Genomic DNA, 16,472 nt, shown 5'->3' with positions numbered 1-16,472 from the left:
TTATATACCGTATACTGCATGCGAGAGAGAAAGAAAAAGTTTCGTCATGCAACGAAAACAGAAGGGCATTTTGTGGAAAACATGCCCTAAACGCTTCCTATACAATCACAACGTACGTCGTACACGGGGCAAAACGGTTTTTGTGATTTTCTTTGTAAAAATTAGGGTACGTGTCTTACACAATGGCGTGTGGTACACGAGTAAAACTGGTAACTGAATTCTAGTTTGTTTTTGTCATGACATGGTACATGACTGTACATTCTCCCTGTCCACCAGGCAAGTCATCTTTATAATAATAGAAAAATTAATTAGTAAGAAATGGTGCTTATGAAAATATGCTTTGTATAGTAAATGTTATGAAGTCTTATTCAAGTTTAAAAGGATATTTGTCATTGTATTAAAATTTTTTCTTTTATTATACATATACAGACTCATACTGGAGAAAAGGAAAAAATATGTCCATACTGTGGCCAGAAATTTGCAAGTAATGGAACTCTGAGAGTTCACATCAGGAGTCATACAGGTAAGACTTGCATTTTTCTTAAAAAAAAAAAATACATAATGTTTTCATTATGTGAGTAAATTTGCTATAATGTATGATTGATGTAGAGCTTGTATTCAGAAGGCAATAAACCATTGATATCTACTATAAAATTTAGTCTTCAGAGATCTAATTGTGGCACATTTGTTTTTGTTTCATGCATTTTAAAACATTTTCTTTGTTTATCTCTTAAGTGGGAATTGTGTATCTGAATAATATTTAATGACATAAAACAAGTGAAGGATAAAACAAAGTATCTGTATTTTTATTCCTGCCTTATGTTTGCACATCTCAAATACTGCTTCTTTAAGTACACACAATCTTTTGAATCATATTTACAGTATAATGTAAATATATATATATATATATATATATATATATATATATATATATATATATATATATATTTACAGTATAATGTGAATAATGACAAAAGTGAATGGGGAACTCATCAAAACACAACGCTATTTCCTGTCTCAGCTGAGAATTTCATCACCCAAGCCTTTAAGCTGTCTCCCATGTGCACACACATGACAATGTATACAAATTAAGAGTATATTTAAGATTTTCTATGTCAAAACATAAGCAATATATATTTACCTAAAAAAAAACTTTTCACACAAGTTGAATGAAATAAGTAAATATCTCAATATTGTTTAGTTTGGTGTAATTTTATAGAGGAACAGGGAAAATATTTCAAAGGGAAACTTTATTATATCAGTAGTATAATGGACATTGTTGTCATCTAATTTAATGTAACCTTTTAACTGGCCTTAGACTAGCGTATTATGTATGTAATTTGACCCATTCATAAACCATCATCAAAGTAATTATTCATCTCTCTGTGTAAGCAAATATATGATGGTTGGTTGATTGGTTCCTGAAAGTGACTTCCAATTTCACTGTCCTTCACAAAATTACCAGTAATACTGGCCCTTATGTCACTTACTCTGACAGTACAATGAAGAAAGAAATCTTGGCAATATATTTGAGTTGTTTTATGCATTTCTTTTCAGAGTGTAACACTCATTTTTCAGTGGTTGGTTGACTAATCCATTTCATAGTTCTGGGCTCTTGTGTTGGTGGTGGTACTGTACTTCATATTTGCAGTAGTGATCCGTTTTAGGAATTAGAATTTTTAAAGAGGTACAAGAGAAAGAAGAGTGAAAGAAACAATACTAAATAGAATTGGGATGTCAAAGCTAAGTTTTGGTGTGATAGCAACAATTATACATTTTATGCAGTTATGATTAAGAAGCATGGAAATTGGAACCATAAAAATTACGAGCCTTTAAATGCTACTCAGCATATAATATAAACAGGAAATGTGCATTCCCATAATACAGTACTTTTGAATTGAAGATCTGCTTCTCCATGTCATTCAGTGGTCAAGAATTCCGTTCAAAAGCACTGTATTATGGGAATGCACAATTCCTGTTTATATTGTATGCCAAGTTTCTTGAAGTAAGTATTAGTAATATCTTGGCATGCATTTAATACACTTTGCACATACAAAAAGGGTAACAGACATTTGGATTATGGGACACAAGTTATATGAGGTTTTTATTTTAATTTTTTTAACGCATGGATGTTTTTCACATTGTTTACCAATGCCTAGCACAGGTCACTGTTGGGTCCCGTCCCAAATCTTTGTTATGCATCTTCTGTACGGAAACATAAACATTTTTCTTGGCCAACACTTCAGACTACACAGGGGAAGTAACATACATGCATACATATACACACATATATAGATATAGGTGTCTGAGGTCGCTAAGTCAGTGTGGTCAGGATGAGGTGGGTATTGGGTGTAAAGTCTTGTTTATTATGAATATGTTCTTCTTAAGTTTGCATATGCTGGATTTATGTCCAAGTGTCTATTGATGGCGTTCTCATTTGATAACCAGGATTCGGCCAGCTCTCTGGCAATTTTAGTACTGTTCTTGAATTTTACTGGTACATTGTCATATACATATATATTGTCATACACACATATATATATATATATACATATGTAAATATATATATACACATATACACACACAGTATATGTATATATAATATATATATATATATATATATATATATATATATATATATATATATATATATATATATATATATACACACACATATATATATACACACATATAAATTGTTCACAGAAATTAAAGGAACACTTTGAAAACACATCAGAATGAAAGGATGCCATATCGCTTGATGGAAATGAAAATTATCAACCTACAGAGGGCTGAATTCAAAGACACCCCGAAAATCAAAGTGAAAAAATGATGCAGCATGCTAGTGCATTTTGCCAACATTTCATTGCAGCAACTCAAAATCATACTCAGTTGTTTGAATGGCCACCAGGTGCTTGTACGCATTCCTGACAATGTCGGGGCATGCTCCTAATGAGACGACGGATGATGTCCTTGGGGATCTCCGCCCAGATCCTGACCAGGGCATCACTGAGCTCCTGGACAGTCTGAGGTGCAACCTGGCAGCGTTGGATGGACTGAAACATAATGTCCCAGAGGTATTCTTTTGGATTTAGGTCAGGCAAGCGTGGGGGTCAGTCAACGGTATCAATTCCTTCATCCTCCAGGAACTGCCTGCATACTCTCGACACATGAGGCGAGATACACTGTATATACATAAATATCCATAAATATTTGGACAGAGACAACTTTTTTCTAATTTTGGTTCTGTACATTACCACAATGAATTTTAAATGAAACAACTCAGATGCAGTTGAAGTGCAGACTTTCAGGTTTGTTTCAGTGGGGTGAACAAAATGATTGCATAAAAATGTGAAGCAACTAAAGCATTTTTTGAACACAATCCTTTCATTTCAGGGGCCCAAAAGTAATTGGACAATTGACTCAAAGGCTATTTCATGGGCAGGTGTGGGCAAGTCCGTCGTTATGTCATTATCAATTAAGCAGATAAAAGACCTGGAAAAAACCCATCAGAGAAATTGCTACAATATTACAAGTGACAAAATCTACAGTTTGGTACATCCTGAGAAAGAAAGCAAGCACTGGTAAACTCAGCAACGCAAAAAGACCTGGACGTCCACGGAAGACAACAGTGGTGGATGATCGCAGAATCATTTCCATGGTGAAGAGAAACCCCTTCACAACAGCCAACCAAGTGAACAACACTCTCCAGGGGGTAGGCGTATCGGTATCCAAGTCTACCATAAAGAGAAGACTGCATGAAAGTAAATACAGAGGGTGCACTGCAAGGTGCAAGCCACTCATAAGCCTCAAGAATAAAAAGGCTAGATTGAACTTTGCTAAAGAACATCTTTAAAAAGCCAGCACAGTTCTGGAAAAACATTCTTTGGACAGATGAAACCAAGATCAACCTCTACCAGAATGGTGGCAAGAAAAAAGTATGGAGAAGGCGTGGAACAGCTCATTATCCAAAGCATACCACATCATCTGTAAAACACGGTGGAGGCAGTGTGATGGCTTGGGCGTGCATAGCTGCCAGTGGCACTGGGACACTAGCTGCTTATTGATGATGTGACACAGGACAGAAGCAGCCGAATGAATTCTGAGGTGTTCAGAGACATTCTGTCTGCTCAAATCCAGCTAAATGCAGTCAAATTGATTGGGCGGCGTTTCATGATACAGATGGACAATGACCCAAAACATACGGCCAAAGCAACCCAGGAGTTTATTAAAGCAAAGAAGTGGAAAATTCTTGAATGGCCAAGTCAGTCACCTGATCTTAACCCAAATGAGCATGCATTTCACTTGTTGAAGACTAAACTTCACACAGAAAGGCCCACAAACAAACAGCAACTGAAAGCTGCTGCAGTAAAGGCCTGGCGGAGCATTAAAAAGGAGGAAACCCAGCAACTGGTGATGTCCATGAGTTCAAGACTTCAGGCTGTCATTGCCAGTAAAGGGTTTTCAACCAAGTATTAGAAATGAAAATTTTATTTCCAGTTATTTAATTTGTCCAATTACTTTTGAGCCTCTGAAATGAAGGGATTGTGTTAAAAAAAATGCTTTAGTTGCCTCACATTTTTATGCAATCGTTTTGTTCACCCCACTGAATTAAAGCTGAATGTCTGCACTTCAACTGCATCTGCATTGCTTCATTTAAAATTCATTGTGGTAATCTACAGAACCAAAATTAGAAAAAAGTTGTCTCTGTCCAAATATTTATGGACCTAACTGTATATATGTCTGCTTAACATTCTCATAGCATTACTCCTTGTGCATTTTGTGTCTTTTTTTCCCATGGTATCTTCATTTATAGATTTTTTTTTTCCCAGCAGAAGTTACCTTGTATATCAGTCTTCTGTAGTCCATCTTTACAAATGTTGCTTATAGTACCCTCTACCCTAAGGCCAGCAAGATTTTATGTTCTGTTGCTGAAAAAGTTCAGTCAGAGTCCACATTGTATGTGTCTTAATTTGTGCATACATAATTTACTAATGTTTAACACCCACCCCCATTTATTGCTTTGGGAAGCTTTTATTTGTTAACAGGGGAGCTGCTGAGATATTCTAAAGTTTATCTTAGTCCTGCTTTACCTCAGTGGCATTTTCACTGCTTTTCTTATCACTAAATAACACCCTATCAATCACACCTTAGTATCTGTGCTGAAAGTTTAACCTTGATAAGTCAGAGTTATGTTTCCTATGGCATTTCCTTTTTCAAGTTTAGCGTTATTATGATTTTAATGTGCATATTTTTTTCTGAAGGCTTCTTTTTGTCACTTTTATGCGTATTGAAATTCTCAGTGAGCCAATGATTTGGATCTTAATCTGAAATAACTACAATGTATCTAGTTTGCCTAGTAAATTAAAATATTGTGATGTTTAGTAGTGACCTAGGAACAGAATTTGAATTAGAGTAAAAATTAGAAGATTTTCAATCTGTACAATAAAGTTGCTGTTTAACTGGCTTGTGTTTTCATAGAGGAAAGTTAAAGCTGCCTCATTCACTTTCCAATTTAAATACTTTGTAGCAAAGCCAGTCTTGTTTTACACATCATCCTCTGCCAGGCAAGAGAAATCAAGATTTGTGGTTGAAAGTAGCTGTGGAGAATATATAAAGTGATTTTCACAGTGTCTTAATCTGTTTTGTTTGTGATAATACAGCATTTGAACAGAAAAGCCAGAGGAGCACTGCACAGCTGTTCTGGTCTAAAACGCTCCTGGTTATCTACTGGCATTTCTTCAAAGACTATAAACTTTTATGTTTAAAGCATATTGATACCCATATAATATTGTGCATTTTTCACCATCATCTCAGCCAGAAACAGTTTTATAAGAATGAAATGGGCCATTGTTTCTTGTGGTGGCTTATGTTGTGAATTAAGTGTGATTACTGTTAGGATAACATTCCAGTTCACAAGGTACATTTGCAACATATTTGGATATGCATCAGATGCATCTAATATTGACATTTGTGCTTGGTTATTATGAATTATCTGTCTTCTCAGGGAAGAAGGGCAAGGGAAAAATCTGTAGGATTAAAGAAACTGTGCATAACAACGGGTTGGAAAATGGATGGATGGATGGACGGATGGATTGATAACAATGTAACAAAGAAATAATCACACGCTCAGTCTTAAACAGAAATAAATCTAGAAAGTTCTTTTATGTCTGTAACTAACATCCAGTATCTTTGGTGTAATAAATATCCATTTGCAATACCTATGGTGTCAAATTTAAAAATCTTTTGATATACAGTAATCCCTCGCTATATCGCGCTTCGCCTTTCGCGGCTTCACTCCATCGCGGATTTTATATGTAAGCATATTTAAATATATATCGCGGATTTTTTGCTGGTTCGCGGATTTCTGCGGACAATAGGTCTTTTAATTTCTGGTACATGCTTCCTCAGTTGGTTTGCCCAGTTGATTTCATACAAGGGACGCTATTGGCAGATGGCTGAGAAGCTACCCAACTTACTTTTCTCTGTCTCTCTTGCGCTGACTTTCTCTGATCCTGACGTAGGGGGATTGAGCAGGGGGGCTGTTCGCACACCTAGACGATATGGACGCTCGTCTAAAAATGCTGAAAGATTATCTTCACATTGCTATCTTTTGTCCAGCTGCTTCCTGAAACGACATGCTGGACGGTGCTTCGCATACTTAAAAGCTCGAAGGGCACGTATTGATTTTTGCTTGAAAAACAAACTCTGTCTCTCTCTCTCTCTCTCTCTCTCTCTCTCTCTCTCTCTCTCTCTCTCTCTCTCTCTCTCTCTCTTTGTCTGCTCCTGACGGAGGGAGTGTGAGCTGCCGCCTTCAACAGCTTTGTGCCGCGGTGCTTCGCATACTTAAGCCAAACAGCCCTATTGATTTGTTTGCTTTTCTCTATCTCTGTGACTTTATATGCTCCTGACGGGCACTCCTTTGAAGAGGAAGATATGTTTGCATTCTTTTAATTGTGAGACGGAACTGTCATCTCTGTCTTGTCATGGAGCACAGTTTAAACTTTTGAAAAAGAGACAAATGTTTGTTTGCAGTGTTTGAATAACGTTCCTGTCTCTCTACAACCTCCTGTGTTTCTGCGCAAATCTGTGACCCAAGCATGACAATATAAAAATAACCATATAAACATATGGTTTCTACTTCGCGGATTTTCTTATTTCGCGGGTGGCTCTGGAACGCAACCCCCGCGATGGAGGAGGGATTACTGTACTATATATGCTGTTCTTGAAGATGCATTTACAGTGCTTTTGTGACATAAGATAGTTATTTTCTTTATTTTATTTTGTGTGTTTTACATTATATTAGAAACATTTTTTCTTAACCTAGATAAAAATATGATGGAAAGTCTATAAGTAAAAGTTTAAGCTGAGGCATTTAACAGGGACATTTTTCCTTGGTCCATTTCTTTTCGAGTGACTTAATCAAAATGTATACTATAAATTGTCATTTTTACTTTTAATATGAGTATCATAGTGGCACAGTAGTTAGTTTGTTCCACTCTTTCACTGATCTATTCATTGTGTGTGGAGTTTATCCATTGCCCCATAATTTGTGTAAGTTTTTCTCAAATGTCCCATTGATACGTGCATTAGGTCGATTTGTGATTTTGTATTCCATGAGTGAACCTTGTGATGGACTGGTACCCTGTCCAGTGTTGGTTGCTGCTTTATGCCTGATGTTATCTGGATAGGGTCAAGCCACGATCATCTTGAATTATGTCATTTTTGTAGAAGATTATGCAGACAAGTGGATTTGCCCTATGTGTAAAACGGGTAATGCAAAAGATATCCTTATAACATTATTAAATAAGTCAATGTTTATATAAAAAAGTACTTGTTAACAGACCACTCTGAATATAAATCTTTTTATGTACATTTTGTTTTAATGACACAAATTAAATATTGTATAATGTTAAAATATTTTTGAGAAATTTAATTTTAGAAGGATTTTCAAAACAAAAATCATCGATCAGAATTGTCATGTAAAATGTTTTGTATGCAAATAGAGGGTACTTTTATATCAGACCGAATATGTCCAGTAAAGATGAAATACAGATTTAAAGATTGATTTTTGTATATGCTGTTGTCCTGAACATAAATTATTACTCAGTAATTTTACAATAATGTGTTTGTATTGCAGCCCCCTATAGCCTCTTTTCCTGCACCTTACACCCTTTTCTTACATTTACTCAGAAAGGAATGATCATTAATAAGCTTTATAATAGCTGGCATTTGAATTGGTTTGGAGTGAATGAAGGTGCATGTATGGAGCGGACAGAGTAGACCAGAGCTTTACTGTTGGCTCTGTAATTCATCATTCCCACTAACAAACCAGCACACACACAGAGGCCATGTTTCCCTTGGAATTCAATAAGGCTTTGCATGGAATTATCCTGTAAATTCATGATTTCCCAGGGTAACTGGGATTTGTAACAGTTTGCTCTTAAATCATCTTGGTGGTCACACAGTTTTCACTGTTTAATTGTAAACTTTGAATATAGATACTGTTAATATACCCTTTAAATGCCTGAAGGAAGAATATAAATCATTTGATGAACTTTGACAGACTCCTCAAATTAGAAAGAATTGATAGTAAGAAATTACATTTTTTATAACAAAATTTAAAAGTTTTTTCTTTTTGTCTTTCTCTCTGTCTGTCTCCCTTTCTCTCTCTCTCTCTCTACTTTCTTTATTTCTACCTTTCTTTCTACCATTGTTTATCTACAGTAATTGCATGATTTACTAGTTTAACATAATTGTACCGCTTGTTCAGTCTGTGTAATATTGTGTTTACATTAACTTATTCATCTTCCAGGCTGCTTGTACCAGTACATGATTTTGGACTTTTATTGTCAAATTCTGCAGCTTGCTTGTCACTAGCAGTCCTGAATTAGGTCTCCACTCATTGCAAGGCACGTTCACGCTCACTTAAATGTGGGTAATGTAAAGTTGACAGTTGATCTAATACATTTGTATATTGGGGATGTGCGAAGGATACTTTGTGTATCTTGGGACACACACACACACAATCCACAAAGATATTGACTACCAATGGGATTTGAACCCAAGACTGTGAAACTTTTATACAAAAGTGGTAACCTCTCTAACATCATTCTGCTTCTATTTAGCATTACACAGCAATATGAAAAGAAAATGATTTACATTCATTTGATGTATGAACTTAGTTTATTATTATTATTATTATTATTTTTTCCTTGCAAGAAAGAAAGTTATACTGTACAGGACAAGGACTTTGCATTTTTTCTTTGACTACATTTCAGAGATTGGGGATTCTGTTTTGCCATTACTGTAAAAGAAGGCTATAAAGTGCAGACTTTTTAATATCCAATTTAATTCACTCAAATTATACTTATACTGCTAAATATATACTTTTTCAGTGTTTACTGCTAAAGATGAATGAAAGTCAGTAAAATATACAATTGTAACAGTTTGCTCTTTATCCTACAACTGTACCACCCAGCCTTTCCTTTAACATCATTGAAAAGTAAACTCTTACTCACTGATAAGAAAAGGATTAGGATCAAAATAAACACATCAATTTATTATATATATCTTTTAAGCCTTTTAAGTCTTTTCATCTGCATATTTGTTGTAAACAATGACTTTAGGGTGGGAATGCCATTGTGGCTTAAAAAGCTGAATAGCTGCATTTTGATACCTTCAAAAAACTTTAAAGCAAACAACTCACAGGATGCCCTTGTAACCTTTGCAGATCATAAATCATGATTGGATTTTTTTGCTGCTATAATGAAAGTGTTTTATAGTAGTAAAGAGCTCTTCTTGGTTGTTACATTCATCTTTTATTATATTTTCAAAGTTTTGAAATCATTCTTAAATGCTTACATTTCTTAGAATGAAATATAAAAGGATTTTTAGAGTGCAAAGAAAAAATGTTTGCCAGGGTTTTGCAATAGTTTCGTTCATTATTAAAAAGGACATGGTATTTTAAGAATTGTGTGGGATAGGAAGACACAAGCAGACCCTCATTTCCTGCAGACATTTGTCTTTATTTTCTGTCATTGTAAGCCTTTGATTATAGTCGCACAGAAGGACATATTGCAAGCAGGAATGCCCAAAAGTCATTGCATATGCTTTGATTAGAATGTAGGTGCAGTAAAGATTTATTGTTTGTAGTGCATTTCTTGTGGCTAGGCTCTCCTAGTAATCTGATAGTAAATATGATAGTGTTTTTCTTTAAAGACATTAGTGATTTGCCATATCCATATGTTAACAGTGGTTGTAAAGTTAATATTTTGCCAATTGTTCAGTGTGGATTGAATAAATAAAAGTTACAATTGATTTTCTTAGCAGTACTACTTTATTTTGGAAAGTTGGCCACCAAAACTGTGGTAATATTTCAAAAACATCAAATGCCCAAAGAAATCTTTGCATATCCATCCATCCATCCATTTTCCAACCCGCTGAATCCGAACACAGGGTCACGGGGGTCTGCTGGAGCCAATCCCAGCCAACACAGGGCAAACCCGGGAAGCGAACCCGGGTCCCCAGGTCTCCCAACTGCGAGGCAGCAGCGCTACCCACTGCGCCACCGTGCCGCCCATCTTTGCATATTCTTCATCTAAATTTTTACAAGAAAAGCTTGTATAGGTAACTGAAGTCACTTTGGCATTGAAAAGACAATTTCCTAAACAAATATATCAAAAATGCCAACATTTGCCAAATTGCAAACCTCTAAAAAAAGTCACCTAGTTTAAGTTAATGTTTTTAAATTTAATTATAAATACAAGGAATGGCAAACCACTGGCAATCTTGCCGATTCATACCCTTGTGAAAAACTGCCAAACTGGTTCCTCAGAGTTAGACTGGTGTAAGTGTGTGTGGCCTTTGAGTAACTAATATACAGAGTTTCTGCACCTTATGCTAATATGCCAATTATGACGTATATTGGGAAAAAAATGTTTAAAAAGATGGATGAAGAATGGCAATTTTAAGCAAAGCAAAAACAGTTAAACATTAGTACCTACTGAATATTTTTTATTATTTTATGAAGAATGAATTGGTTTGAAGGTGTAATGACTAAGTTTAGCAATAGTTTCTGAACTATTTTAAAAGACTCTGCCTGAACCATTTGAAAGGAATAGAATTGTTAAATATATTGATTTGCCAGTTTTTACTGTTATGAACAAAATAATTGACAATATAAACAATATTAAGAACATAAATAACAAGAATGCAGTTAAAATTCGTCTTTCTTAGGAAAAACAAATACTTTTATTGTTTTATTTATAAATACTGTGAGGAAATGAACAATTGACACGACGTTTTCAGGGTACCATTAAAATGGTAAATAGCAGAGTTAAGTCCACATGACTTCTAAGCAGGAAGAGATTCACACTGGTAGCAGAAAAGGTCCTACACATGCCAGTAGGCAAGGCCCTATATGTATGCTGTGTGCCTTAGAAGGGCATTGAAAGGGGGGTACAAGCACAGGTTTGAAGAAGTATGCAATGCACCCATCCTGATGATGCCATATAAATCAACCCTGTAGATGGCAGAGATGCCTGATTCTTTAATTAGAATAAGAGTAAAACTAAAGAGGAATTGAATGAGAATGGATTAACAGTAGGTCAAAATGTTTAATTAATTAATTAATTATTAAGACATTTGAAGCAAATGTCACCATATTGAGAATTACAAATGTAGAAACATGAATTTGCTTAGTGCCTCATATACATTTCTGGGATTTGTTGACATGTAACGGCCGACCCTTTATCCAGCCGGCAGCTACACTACCAAGACCTGTGGCCTGGATAAATTACTGAGATGAATCTTGTATATCAAGCCGTATCTCTAACAAATAAAAGTTTCCCCACAATCGACAGTTTACACAAGCACGCAAAAGCAGGTATGTCAAATAAGTGAATATATTAAATGGAACACAACAAAACACTACTGCACATTCCCCATGTAGAAAAAATATATATGTATATCCCTCCACCAAAGCAACAACGTGACAACACCCTATATATACACAATAACAAACCCTCCCTTGTCCCAGTAACATGTAACGAACACAAGACACGAATAACAATGAATGAATACAAAAAATGCTAATGATAGTGAACTTGAGTCCGAGTATACAACTGTCCTGAATACGGATGACTGGTCAACAGATAAGTGATGCGTTTGATTTTCCTGGAAAAAATGGAGCAACCTCACCGTGAATCCTCGGCGTATGGTAGATGATGTAGTCCAACCCCGGGGTCTCTGGTGGTGATTGAATTGAAGTAAGTTTGGCGGAATGAAAAAACAAACTGGTTACAAAAGCGCGATGTGGAAAACAGCAGGTAAAGTTGGTTCGTTGTCGTGAAAATGAAATCTCCGCCTTTCTCCTCTCTCTCAGTCTGTTCCCTACTGATTTTTTATATAGTAATGAGCCGGATGTAACTGATTGATTGTAAACAGGTGTTTTCCATCTTGGGGCTGCGGTCCCTTTCCATCATCCAACCCCCCCTGTATCTACGGGGACGACATTCACTGACGCACACATAAACAGCAAACTGGACGATGGAAACAAAACGCACTCAGTACAAACATTGAACAACACTATTACTATGTAGTCCCGCTACATTCCACACACACACACACACACCCCCCCCCCCAAATCTTGGACAAGGGAGGGACAAAGTACGGCTTGAGATTGGCCACATGAATAGTGTCTAACTTGGAGTTAGTGCCGATACCCCTTTGAATCTGGAAATTAACTGGACCTGTTTGAGAAATTATTTGGGCTGGACCTAACCATTTAGGCGCTAGCTTGGCGGAGAACCTTTTGCAGGCATCCGAGAGATGGTGAGCTCTAATCCAGACCAAATCATCCGGCTGAAAGTGCGCTTCCTTATGCCGGGCATTATACAACTTGGCGTGTCTGGATGTTGAATTCACCAACCTCTGTTAGATTCTCCGCCGCAATTCCTCAGCCTTAAATAAATTATTGTAACTGGTGGTTTCTGAACTAGGGGCTCTGGGAAGGAGTTGGTCAAGCGGGCCCTTCAGCTGTCTGCCCAGCGCAGTCAAAGCAGGTGTCTCACTTGTGGCTTCATGCACAGCGGTGTTCAGGGCAAACTGGAGCTCGGGGAGCCATTTATCCCAATCCTGATGGCGTTCACCCACATAGGAGGCTAGCATGTTCTTCAGGGTCCGGTTCACTCGCTCTGTCATGTTGGCCTGGGGATGGTAAGCTGTTGTCAGGCTTTTCTTCACTCCCCAGGCTGTATAAAATTCATCCAATGTAGAGCTTGTGAACTGCGGAGCCCGGTCTGAAACGATGTTCTTTGGCACCCCCCAGTGGGTGAAGATTTCGTTCTTCAGGGTGGAGCATATCTTGTTGGTCTTAGCATCCGTTAATGCAAACAGCTCCATCCACTTCGTAAAATAATCAATCACCACCATCAGGACGGTTTTCCTCGAGCTGGTAACAGGAAAGGGCCCCATCAGGTCGACTCCCAAATTCTTCCCTAGGTCCATCAGCGATTGTCGATTGTAAAAACCCTGCCGGTTTACCAGGTGGGTTTTTGAGCTGCTGACAGGTTAAGCACTTCTTCACATGGTGGCAAACGTCTTTCCGGACAGACGGCCACCACGCAACCCCCAGGATCTTCAACAAAGTTTTTGTCTTTCCAAGGTGACCACTTAAAGGACTGTCGTGATAATAGTTCAGGAAGTCAGGGATGAGCTCTTTCGGGACCACTAGTTGGTGTTGTAGACCCCCAAGAGAGGATGGAGTGGTCCTGTACAGAACCCCCTGGAGGTCCACGAAGTGTACCCTGTCAGTACACTGCTGCTCCAGTCCCTCCCGGATGTTCTGGCAGAATGGACTTGTAGCTTGTGTTGGAGCCAGGTCTTGAAGGCTTCTTGGCAGAGGGAGGACCATCTTCTTTGCCTCTGCCAAACACACTATCCCCGGTGGCTCTGACGCCCTGGACAGAGCATCAGGCACGATATTGCCACAGCCCTTCAGATAGGTCACCTTGAAAGTAAAGTACTGGAGGTGGAGTACCCATCTGGTTAGACGGGAGGAGGTCTTCGGGTGATTAAATACCCAGGTCAGAGCGTGATGGTCTGTGTACACTTCAAGCTCAACCCCCTCCAGATAGTGTCTCCATTTTTCCACAGCCCACACAACGGCCAAACATTCTTTTTCAGCCGTCGAATAATTCAGCTCAGTGCCGTGCAATGCTCAAGAGGCGTACACGATGACATGTTCAGCCTGGTGGATTTTCTGAGTGAGCATGGCGCCAAGCCCCAGGTTGCTGGTATCAGTTTGTACCTGGAAAATGAGCTGCAGATCTGGCTGAGCCAGAACTGGTGGCTTTTGAAGATGGCTCTTTAGTTGCTCGACCGCGTCCTGGCACTCCGTTGTCCACTACAACGGGACATCTTTTTTCCTTAAATAGTTCAAGGGAGCTGCTATATCAGCCATCCTGGGGATGAATTTGTGATACCACCCCACTAACCCAAGGAAACGTTGTAAAGATTTCAAATCCATGGGCGTGGGGTAGTCCCGGATGGCTAAGGTCTTCTCGGGGTCTACAGCGACCCCCTCTGATGAAAGAATGTGCCAGAGGAAGCGGATGTGGGGTTGAATGAAGGTACATTTCTTCGTGTTCAGTGTGAGGTGCGCTTGATGAAATCATTGGAAGATGGTGTCCAAGTCCTGGAGATGTTTAATAGAAGGGGAGTAAACAATGACATCGTCGATATAAACAAAGCAGATCTTGCCTATCAACCCCCTCAGTACTTGTTCCATGAGCCACTGGAAGGTGGCCCCAGCATTTTTAAGCCCAAAAAGCATGACTTTGAATTGGAACAAGCCTTCGGGGGTGATGATTGCCATCTTCTTCTTACTCCCCTCGTCCATCGGCACCTGCCAGTAGCCCTAGGAGGTCCAATGTGCTGAAAACTGCAGCTCCATGCAGTGACTCCAGAATCTCATGAACCAGGGGCATGGGATATGTGTCCAGGCTCGTCTTTCCGTTAACCCCCCTGTAGTCTACACAGAAACGATATGTGTCATCAGTTTTCTTCACGAGGACTACAGGGGATGCCCAGGAGGAGGAGGATGGTTCGATTATTCCCTCGGCAAGCATTCGATCAAGATGTTCTTTAATTATGCCCTTCTTTAGTGGAGAAACGCGGTAGGCTCTGTGCCTTACTGGAATTTCGTCCGAGGTGTGGATCACATGGGTAACCCAACGGGCGACTCCTAATTTTTCAGTCCACAGCTTGACCCATTACTTCAGCACCGGACTCACCTCTTCGGGCTGTTCCTCCACAGGAGCTGCTGCTGAGGTTCTTGCTTCGCTCCACACTGTCGTGTAGAAACCAATTAATTCTGAGCCCAGATCTTCTTTTGATTTATGAATGAATTCACATACCCCTTTCCCCAGCACCGTATACCCCCTGGGACTGAGATGGATAGTCATCCTTATGATGGTCAAAGAATCCAGCCCAAGGAGTAACGGGACGGACAGGTGCCGGTCATCCAGGATATAGGTATCCATCTCCCAGGTGGTGGAGAGTACACTGTACCTCAAGAGGACTTTGCCCAGGGGCCAGTGTTCACTCCCATCTGCCAATACAAATCGGGCAGACGGGGCAGATGTTAAATTGTCTGACGGTCGGCTAATCCTCTTCCGAATACTAGAACGTATTAAGGTGTGATGGCTCCCTGTATCCACCACAGCAGCTTCACTGGGACAATCAGGAGGGACGTACTTGCTTGCATGATGGCGAGATCGGCTTCCGACCGGCAAGGTTTGGCTCGCTAGGATTTTAGGGGCTGGGTTTCTCATGTACTGGCTTGTACTTTGTTCTAGTATATTTTTGAGTTTCCCCAGTCCCGTTCCACTTGCAAGGCCACCTTCACCAGGTCCTCCACCGACCCCACAACCCCCCTAAGACCCCCAGCTAACCACGGGTTACAGGCATTAAAGGATGTGGCAGACCACCTCTTCTTCAGACATAGCCGGCCGCCACTTCAAACACAAAGCCTGATATTCATAGGCAAAGTCCCGGATGTATTGCGAAGGCAGTTGCACCATGGAGCGCAGCTTGTCCTTCAGTTCGGATTCATAGTCTTCCGGAAAAAAAAACGTGAGGAAAGATCGGCGAAAGGATCCCCAGTCTTGAATATTCTTCTTGGCCTTCAGCCACCAGCTCTGCACCGGCCCTGAGAGGGAGGCCCCTATCACCCCCGTAAGCTCTTCTGGGGTTTAAAGGTTAACAGCCAGATATGCCTCCCCTTCTTCCACAAAGTTGAGGACATCATCGATGTTACAGTGGTGTGAAAAACTATTTGCCCCCTTCCTGATTTCTTATTCTTTTGCATGTTTGTCACACAAAATGTTTCTGATCATCAAACACATTTAACCATTAGTCAAATATAACACAAGTAAACACAAAATGCAGTTTGTAAATGGTGGTTTTTA

At 39.0% G+C, this 16,472-nt stretch overlaps 1 protein-coding gene across 2 annotated transcripts in view; it reads left to right on the top strand.

Moving 5' to 3' along the window:
* prdm5 (PR domain containing 5) overlaps positions 1-16,472 on the top strand; it is a 295,484-nt gene that overhangs the window by 210,871 nt on the left and 68,141 nt on the right. For both annotated transcript variants that reach the window (XM_028802172.2, XM_028802169.2), the window contains one exon: positions 430-523. In XM_028802172.2, coding sequence (XP_028658005.1) covers positions 430-523 — 94 coding nt within the window. The remainder of the gene's footprint in view (positions 1-429; positions 524-16,472) is intronic.

Source organism: Erpetoichthys calabaricus, chromosome 5 (genome assembly GCF_900747795.2).
Source record: "Erpetoichthys calabaricus chromosome 5, fErpCal1.3, whole genome shotgun sequence".
NCBI classification, from domain to species: domain Eukaryota; kingdom Metazoa; phylum Chordata; class Cladistia; order Polypteriformes; family Polypteridae; genus Erpetoichthys; species Erpetoichthys calabaricus.
This window is presented reverse-complemented; position numbering and strand designations above follow the sequence as displayed.